Source organism: Sinocyclocheilus rhinocerous, unplaced genomic scaffold, assembly GCF_001515625.1.
Source record: "Sinocyclocheilus rhinocerous isolate Xijiao unplaced genomic scaffold, SAMN03320098_v1.1 scaffold45, whole genome shotgun sequence".
NCBI lineage: Eukaryota > Metazoa > Chordata > Actinopteri > Cypriniformes > Cyprinidae > Sinocyclocheilus > Sinocyclocheilus rhinocerous.
The window spans coordinates 7435-17624 of NW_015632734.1; the positions used below are offsets into that span (position 1 = coordinate 7435).

At 37.1% G+C, this 10190-nt stretch overlaps 1 protein-coding gene across 1 annotated transcript in view; it reads left to right on the forward strand.

Moving 5' to 3' along the window:
• Nucleotides 1–5400: 5400 nt before the first annotated feature.
• Nucleotides 5401–10190, forward strand: part of LOC107742947 (kalirin-like) — a 48689-nt gene continuing 43899 nt past the window's right edge. Inside the window, exon 1 of the mRNA XM_016556030.1 lies at nucleotides 5401–5607. Coding sequence (XP_016411516.1) covers nucleotides 5502–5607 — 106 coding nt within the window. The 5' untranslated portion in view covers nucleotides 5401–5501. The remainder of the gene's footprint in view (nucleotides 5608–10190) is intronic.

Genomic DNA, 10190 nt, shown 5'->3' on the forward strand with positions numbered 1-10190 from the left:
GATCATTCTAAATGCATTTTAATAAACTGAATCATGCAGTGAAAGAACGTGCACTGGTCTAACCTACTAGACTTCCTATGCCTTAGCTAAACTTTAGCTAACTTGGTAGCTCTCATGTGTCATGGATAGGATAATTAGCTGTAAATTCGAAGCACAGGTAGCTTAGTCTGTTGTTCATCACCACTCACCTCCACAGCAGTCTCAACATTTCCTGACCCGACCTCATATTTTGATTTTGTATTTGTTTGACAGGGACAGCTGTGTGCAAACAGAAACACACACACACACACACGCACACACACACGCACACATATATTAGTTTATTAAAAACAAAAAACAAAAAAAACTCCCCAGAAAAAAGGGCACTTTCTCTCGAGGAGGAAAAAGGGCAGGTGCTCACGCCCCCTTTGATGTCTATGTGTGCATGTGCCTGATCAGCATGATCTCCAGCTCACAGGATACAGAACTGAAGATTTGTTTCTAGTCAAAATGAAAAAAAAAATAGTTGATATAACTTTTATAATGTGGCATATTTCAGAGTAAATCAGGATGAGGAAATAACATATAGGACTTGATTGGATTTTTTGCCTCAATGAATCATGCACAGTAATACCAGAAACATGAATTAAGGAAGTGAATGGTCTGTTTGCTTATTGACTGCAGACCAACATTCCTGTTGACTCTTTCCCTTGTGTTCATTAAAGGAATAATGCAAAGTGTCGCATTATTACTCACTATTACTATTACTCGTACTGGAATGCCCTAAAAATGGGAAGTAATGGAAGTTTTCTGTGGAACATTCCATTTCCTTATGTGTGTTGTAATTTTAGAGTCATCTTTTATTTGCTGTAACACATGTGATTTATTTGCTGAAGTGGAAATGTCAGTATCTTCTATAGCTGCCTGCAAGCATAATTCATGAATTGTCGGCCAAGTACGTTTTGTTTGTTTTTTTATGTGGAACAACATAAAAATGTGTTTTGACCCAGCGGTTGGGTTGTTTTGACCCAGCGGTTGGGTTGTTTGGACCCAGCGGTTGGGTTGTTTTGACACAGCGGTTGGGTTGTTTGGACACAGAGGTTGGGTTGTTTGGACCCAGCGGTTGGGTTGTTTGGACCCAGCGGTTGGGTTGTTTGGACCCAGCGGTTGGGTTGTTTGGACCCAGCGGTTGGGTTGTTTGGACCCAGCGGTTGGGTTGTTTGGACCCAGCGGTTGGGTTGTTTGGACCCAGCGGTTGGGTTGTTTGGACCCAGCGGTTGGGTTGTTTGGACCCAGCGGTTGGGTTGTTTGGACCCAGCGGTTGGGTTGTTTGGACCCAGCGGTTGGGTTGTTTTGACCCAACCCCTGGGTCAAAACAACCCAATAGCTGGGTTTGTCCCTTTTTAACCCAGCATTTTTTAGAGTGTACAGAAAACATTAAATGGACGTTACATTTTTAAAATCATTTTGCAAACGTTATAGGAATGTTATTCTGAATGTTCTCTTAACGTTCTGAAACAAGTAGTTAAGTTAGTTATGTTTAATAAAAATGCAGATGAACATCCAACTAAAATTTTTGAAAAAATACAAATAAAACATTGGTGTATATGTATATGCACAATGTATACTCTAAACAAATGTTTTTGTGCTGATGTTTGAGGATGCTCTTAAAGACCAGATAACTTTTGAATGAAAGTCTGTTAACATTATTGGAAGAACGTGTTCATAACTTTGAAGAGAATCTTACAGAGTTCTGAGAATGTTGCCTGTTCGCAGGGAAACTGTTCGGAAGGCTTTTTGTTCAGCATGTTTCATTTCTCATTCTTTTAGCCTCCTGGGTTTGAGGTCAGGTTAGTCAGCTGCGTGGTTTGATTGTTGCGTACAGAGGTGTGTTGTGTGAGGGAAGGCTGTTTCGCACTGCGCCTTTAATATTGGGTCTATTTTAGAGTCTGCCTGATTTGCATAACTCCTCCTGTCTGTTGTGCTGGGATACTGCGTGACATCACCATAAAGATTCCGCTGCAAAATGCAAAAAGGGCCTAATGTAGAACACCTAGCAAGATGCCTCGATATGGAAATGAAGGCGGTGTCCATGCAGCTCTGTAACATAATGCAACTATTGCAGTCAGAAGGTTATTCGAGAAATTCTTCTCCATTTGATGATGCTGTCCATCTAAGACTGAGGCGTGTGGGGCTGAATTCCTTCTCTAATGCTCTAAACACACTGCACGATTTTGTTTACCACTAGCGCAATGCTGATGACATTTTATTCTTTTATAGTAACATGCGTCGTAGCCTACGAGTCAATAGGTGTCATCATCGTACAGTCTGCATGCATGTCGTAGCCAAGTTGATTAGATCCATGTCGGACAGTGTGACATGCAGTGATCTTATAGGATTGCTAAAATCGTGCAGTGTGTCTCGGGGACTAGACAGCTAGAAGACTAGGCAGCTGTAATAAGACATGCCAAACCAGCACGTGCCCATGTACTCTGAGATGTTGATCTAGATGTTGACTTTGATTCAAGATGTTTCCTACATAGATCTAATGCATCTCACCGGTCAGCAGCAGAGGGTTAGGGTTTCATTGCAATTTGCTGCTGTTTGAGTGGATGTTCATGACTTACTGAACTGGCAAAACTCTGGAGCTATAACCACCACTCTTGTGAGAAATTAAGTGCATATTAGCATACTTTTAAAATGAGCACTTATTTTGGAAATTACATACTTTAAAAGAACACACTAAAGTGCAAATTGAAAGTAGGCCTATTGTTTTCAGATTTTTTTTTTTTGGGTAACATTTTATTTTAAGGTGTTCTTGTTACACGTTACATGTAGTTACTATTATAATAACAATAAATTATGCATAATTACATGCAAGTAACCCCAAGCCAAACCCTAATCCTAACCCTAACCATATAGTAAGTACATGTAGTTCATTAATATTACTCGGTACTTAAATGTATAATTACACTAACAAGGACACCTTAAAATAAAGTGTAACCATTTTTTTACTTTAGTACAGTAAGATTTACTATTATATGTAATTTCATAATTATAGTGACTTTGAAATGTAAATAAATTGTGCTGACAAGCATTTAAACTAAACTAAATTATACATTACAGGGCTGTACGTTAACTTTTTTTTCACATAGCACTGGTGCTACAGAGGTTGAAAGTTTTGTAGCACAGGCCAAAACGTTGTAGCACAAGTATAAAACGTCTGTTATCATGTCTGAAAACAAACACAAGTAATGGAGTTCATCACTTAAACAGGCATTGATGTTCCATACAGAGCACAAAAAATGCAAACCATCACAAAAATTGTTTTTAGACAAAGTTTTCTTATTTTGCTAAAAATGGAAGAGTGCAGAAATATAACACCTCTTACACCTTAACAAAATATCAAATAAAAAACAATGGCAGACATTTAGGGAAAGTGAGCAAAGATAAAAATATTTGTCATTATTTTATCTTTGTTATTACAAAATAAGAACAAAGATATACATTACAAATACACATAATATACAAATAAAACAAACAGTGCTTCATTTTTCAGGTACAGCATTTAGCAGTAACATTGAAGAAATTGAATGAACAAATATTAAAATATAACACTATATACATCAATTATACCTTTTTAAAAGCAACTGACTAATGATAAGTTCATCAGTCAAGAGCAGTGAGCAGATTGTTTCTGTGTTTTGTTGTTTTATTAACATTAAAAGAATAGTTCACCAAAAATGAAAATTCTGTCATCTGTCTTTCAATTCTGTTTCATTTTTATAAGATCATTTACTCAAGTTGTTTTAAACCTGAATTAATTTATTTCGTCTGTTGAACATAAGGCAGTCTCGGTCGAATGTCCACTTCTGAAGCCAGATTGGTTGCTGTCCAGGAGGTTGTTCTGTGTGAGAAAGGCTGAGACTTGGTTGAACACAACTCGTTCAAGTGTTTTTGCAATGAAAGAGAAACCACTGATGTGAATGCATGTGGCTTATGGCATTGTACATTATATTGAGACGGAGGGAGGCACCAGAACTGCAGCTGATAGAATGTGCGCTGTAGCACAATACAACGATATTTCTTCAAAAGCAGATTGTGGAGACATTTTAATCGTCCACAATCAAAAATCGTCATATCGCACACCCCTTACTACCAAGTATAATTAATCTCACACACACAAACAAGCACAACAAAAATCACTTCACACTATTAAGCGGCTGTTATGAACATGCAGAACTGTATCGCACGCGTGCTACAGTGGTATCGCACAGACCAGTTTTTCCGTAGCGCGTGTGACATATATGTCGCACTGTACAGCCCTGCATTAATACTTTTGAAAATTATATGGATTATTAAAATGTAATGACTCAAAGTTTTAATTTCATGTTATTGCAAAGTGTGATAAACTTTGTATAAAAAAAACATTGTAAGTGCACTTTTAGCATTTTATGATACAGTCATGAATGTGTACTCTCTTTTCGGTCTTTTATTTCATAATTTTTTTTTTTTTTTTTTAAATATACTTTTTAAGATTTGGAGAACACTACAAGTGCACATTCAATACACTTATGCACACTTCTCTTTTACAAATTTTCATATATGGTCCTACACCATTTTATTATAGTTACAACAATGACTGATTTATGTCCAGCTGGAATCAGACACACAGACCTTTAACTGGGGATTGATTGATTGATTGATTGATTAATTGATTGATTGATTCTTTGTTGATGCATGAAGTCAGTTCTACTCAAGTTCACACAGGTGTCCTGGCAGAGTATCCACAGGTGTAGACAATCACACTAACTATCAACATGATTCACATGTGGTTTACATGTCTAAATGCATTTTGGTGCTACTGCACATAAGGGCTGTTTATACTCTTATGCAGTTATCAGTTCTTTAAATCTCTGACCTGAATGTGTTGTTTATTACTTAAAAAACAGGTATGTACGGAAAGTGTTTTTTTTTTTTTTTTTGTGCAGTTGATTCCTGTCATTCCAGCGACAGAGTACTGCGTCACACAGCAGGTGACAAGTCTCCTGATAACACTGTTTAACCTGCTGCCACACAAACAACAACAATAACCAGTAATTCTGTATCATGTAATCTTCACTCATTCCGACATGAACTTTAGGCATCAGTGAGTCTTTTCTCTCTTGTCCAGTTCAGAAGTTCAGCTCAAGTTATCTGCATGGGAATGTGTGTTTCCTTTTTCACTGGCTTCTCATTTAAAGTGCGTTCAGAGAAGTAAGGGAGAAAAGAGTCGGAGAGAGTATCGAACCCTGTGGTGCCCCGTAAGCATACTATAGCTGGACACATTGTCATGGGTTCATGTTATCACGTCCAGCAAACTGACTGTGGCCTTTGTCTGAAAGTGAAACATGAGAGAGTCCTATTGCTCCGCCTCTCTCTCTCTCTGTAAAGTCAGGCTGAATGAGAGTAATTACTCATTGGCGCGGGTGCAGTCCTCCAGCAACATCTCTCTGTGTTGAGACATGCATCTCTGAACGGTCATGAGGAGTGATAAGGGTGTGCACTCCTGCTGCGGCTGGATTCTCACTAAATGCTGCTGCTGCTGTCATGTGGGAGGTGGGTTTCACAGACGCTCTTCTAGACCTGGTCAGTGCAGAACTAATGTACATAGTGCAAGTTTGTGGCACAACAAAGGCTTTATACATATGATGTATACATATACTGAGCTGGTTCACCTATGCGATCTGTTGAAGTGAAGAAGTGTGCTCAACTGAATTTAATGTGAACTTGTAGTGTACTTCAGCTCTTAAAAGTGTATTTGGTAACACTTTATATTGATTTTGTTATATTTGTACTTACTATTATAATAACAATAAATTATGCATAATTACATGCAAGTATTTCTAAGCCAAACCCTAATCCTAACCCTAACCATATAGTACATGTAGTTAATTAATGTTACTCAGTTCTTAATTACATTGTTACAAGGACACCTTAAAATAAAGTGTAGCAGAATATTTATTAAAAAATTTTTTTTTTTTTTAGAAAAGGCCACTTAAGTGTACTTTAAGTTCATGACAGTTTAACAAACTTAAGTGAAATTGTATTTTGTAATAATGTGAAACTAAAAGTTCTACTTTAAAGTACATTTTAAATTATTGTATTAATAATAATTAGTTGTTCTTTAAAGTACACCGATTTTGCTGTGTTGACTAACATACTAAAGCATGTATAAAGATGTTAATTTGAACTGTAATGTGTTATTTGATTTTACAGTTAAAGTTAATATATTTTAAATGTACCAAATTGCAACTTCATCATTGAAAATGTAAAAGTAGAAATATATTTAAATGCATGACATACAAGTTTCAATTGCAATGACATTAAAGTATATTTTAGTGTACCATAAATACTTGGCAGTACATTTTACATTTTAATGTACACTTTAAATATATTTCAAAGACAAAATAAGTAATTATGAAATTACATATAAAGATGCACCTAAGTTCTACTTAAGTGGGTCAAAAAAAACATGCTTATGTTCAAATAATTGTATTTTATATTAATGTATTTAAACTATATAACATTTAATTACAAATAGAATGCAAAAAAGTGTCTGGAAACATTAAATTCAGTTTGCGTTGAAGTGTATTATATATGTATATATATATATATATATATATATATAATAGGTATCTGGTCACTAAAATAAATAAATCAGTGAGCATGTTGATAGGCCTATCAGGAGCAACTATATTATTACATTAAGTATATTATCTTCATACTTAAAAAAAAAAAAAAAAGTATGCTAAAGTGTGCTTCTTTTTCCAAAGGGATAAAATTAACTTATCTTTTAAAAATATTTTTGGTTACAATGTGTACTGTATTATGTAACCATTATAATATTAGTAAGAGGGGAAAAATACGTTTTAGGTGTTGCATGCGCTTGCCAGTTTGTTTTACCATTTTAATCAAATTAGGTTTCTTGCATTTCATTTGATGTGACAAATAAAAATACATACAAGTATTCCATACAGTCACTCAAATGATATGAGCTCAGGAAAACTCTTGAGTTTAATAATTATAAAATGACTTTAGATGAAATATATAATGTTACACCACAGAAACCGATGGCACAGCTGAACAGTGTCAATGTCAGTGTGCACAGCATTTTCACTGTTATTGAAATAATTACTTTTGGGTATTTGTTACTTAATCTGATACATAATTTGTTTTATCTTGCATGTCTTTCATATCTCTGGCTCATGGTTTAAAATGATATTGACTGTAGAGCTGCAGTTGTTTACTCTGTCTTGTGTCATGGGAAGATGAGGGTTGTTTGCACACGCGTGTGTGTTGATGTCAGGCTGAAGTACCTCTCTGCTCCTCTCTAATGTGGACTAAAGTGCTCTCTCTCTCTCTCTCTCCATACTGATTAACTCGGGAAGTTGTCCTGCAGAAAGAGACAGGGCTGAAAACACAACCTCTGTTGTGATGTCATAACATAAACCACAGTCATTATTCTGGAGTTGTTTGGAGTCTGTGGTTTATGGACTTATGCTTTTGGTTTCTATGGTTTTTCAGCTTTAACCCAAAGGGAGGCAATTTAAATGCTTATTAACTCTTTTAAAAGTAAGTATATTGTCAATTAGTAAAGGTGTGTTAATTATGAGATTCTGACATTCGCTTCTGCATAGAACTTGTGACACAACTTATAACCTGACAGCTGCAACTTGGGCCTTGTTCAGACCATAAGTCCAAATCAGATTTTTTTTTATGCATATCCAATTGGAATCTGATCATATTTAGCAAGTGTGAATGGCAAAATATCACGTGAAATCTGATTTTTACAAATCTATTTAAAGCTACGTTCATACAGTATGTGTTTTGAAACTCAAATCGCATTTCTGTAAATCGGTTTCAGTCTGACCGTCAATTTTTGGCTTATGTCACTTTCTCACGCCACGGAATACATAAACAAGACGTTGTTTGTAGCAAACATGCTAAATGTCTATCTAAAAAAAATTAATAAATGAAAGACATACAATGCAGTATAATGTAGTGAGCACAGAGTTGAAAGATTCTCTAAAGTCCGGCAAAATAAGCTAAAACAATAAGCTACATGTCATTATTAGACTAAGTTCAATAATGAAGGCATTTGGATAGCCACTGTTACTTGCTGTATTGTGGTTTTGTTTATTGATTACTCAAATTACACATTCATTTTTGTGTTAACAGTGTTGTCATAGTAATGCATATTTCTGGGTCTGAGGTCGTGAACGGCTTTGAGTAAAACTTCTGGGTTGTCATCTAGTAATTATGCTAATTGCGACATGGCGGGAATGCATCAATGCAGTGCACTTATTACAGGTTATGTCCTCTGTAGTAATCTGAGATTCTCATCAAGGGTTACAATGGGTGAGTTTATGCTTCACTCCTTGAGCACTTCTTAACTGTTTTACTAAACGGTCACACTTTTATTTTAAGGTCCAATTCTTGCTATTAACAAACCATTAACTATGACTTTTGCCTCAACAAACTCCTAATATGCTGCTAATTAATAGCTAGTATGCTAGTTGTTAAGTTTAGGTATTGGGTAGAATTAGGGATGTAGAATATGGTCGTGCAGAATAATGGTGTGTTCACACCAGACGCGAAGCGAATATGCGCATCGCGTCACTCGCTCTAGATTACTCGCGGGATGTTTTTCCAGAGGAGGATGAATAACGTTAGGATCCTGTATTAATGTGTGTGTTACATTTTACTACTGTATATATACACTGATATTACTATTATTTTTATTATTGATAGCAGCATATCTGTAGCCATGCTAATAAAATACAACTACCACTACAACTGATTTTAATTGTTTTCTATGCTCCAGACCTATATAATAACAGACGGCTGCAATAATGCTCTCTTCTATTGTCTGATTCAACTGGACGTGTCAAGAAACTCTTCGCTGATTGGCTTGCGCGAGAACGCGTCATGCGAATTTTCTGCTTGAGTTGAAATTTTTGAACTTGTGCGGAAGACGCGATTGAGGCGAATATCGTGCGTTCGCGGCAAACGCGTCGTGCATTTCTCGTCATTCGCGTCATTCGTGTATGTAATCTACTCGCAGGAATAATTACATTCGCGTCTGGTGTGAACACACTGTAAGGCATTAATATGTGCTTTATAAGCAGGGTTGCCAATTTTCACAACAAAACCCAGCCAATTGCTGCTCAAAACTAGCCCAATCACTTTTCGAGGGGGTCCCCCGTTAAAAATTGCGTTACGGGGGGGGGGGTAAAAAATACAAGGTTTTTTTTGGCGGGTTCCCCTGGTAAAAATTACTTTCCAGTGGATAAATATCACGTTATTGGGGTCACTTCAACCCATGGACATAAAAAACAACCCACGGCAACAGTGTTAAAGTAGCCCAATTCTGCGGGAAAACCACAGACTTGGCAACACTGTTTATAAGTTTTAATAAACAGCCAATATGTATTAATAGGCATGCTAATAAGCAACTAGTTGATAGTGAGAATTGATCCCTATACTAAAGTGTTACCTACTAAACAACTTGTCATTGCCAAAAGGGTTAGGTGTCTTGGTGAAGGATCCCACCTTAAAAATGTTGTGTTTGCTTTATGTAAATAACCCTCCATATGCATGCAGCTTCAGCAGGCTGATGGTCAGCTGGAGACGGTGTTTCTCGGTCCAACGTCCCACTGAGAGAGTCAAAAGCACCATATCTGTATTGTCAGATTCATGCTGCATCTTTTAGTAGTTGACACAGACTCAAAATGTAGATAACTAGGCTGTTATCACAGTATATACTATTCAACATGTAGAAATGTGCCCAGTGTGCACGGGCCGGATGCTTTGCATGCTTTAACGAGGGGAAGTCGTGGCCTAATGGTTAGAGAGTCGGACTCGTAACCCAAAGGTTGCGGGTTCGAGTCTCGTACCGGCAGGGATTGTAGGTGGGGGGAGTGAATGTACAGCACTCTCTCCCACCTTCAATACCACGACTGAGGCGCCCTTGAGCAAGGCACCGAACCCCCAACTGCTCCCCGGGCGCCGCAGCAAAAAAATGGCTGCCCACTGCTCCGGGTGTGTGTTCACGGTGTGTGTGTGTTCACTGCTGTGTGTGTGCACTTAGGATGGGATAAATGCAGAGCACTAATTCAGAGTATGGGTCACCATACTTGGCCACATGTCACGTCACTTTCACTTTCACT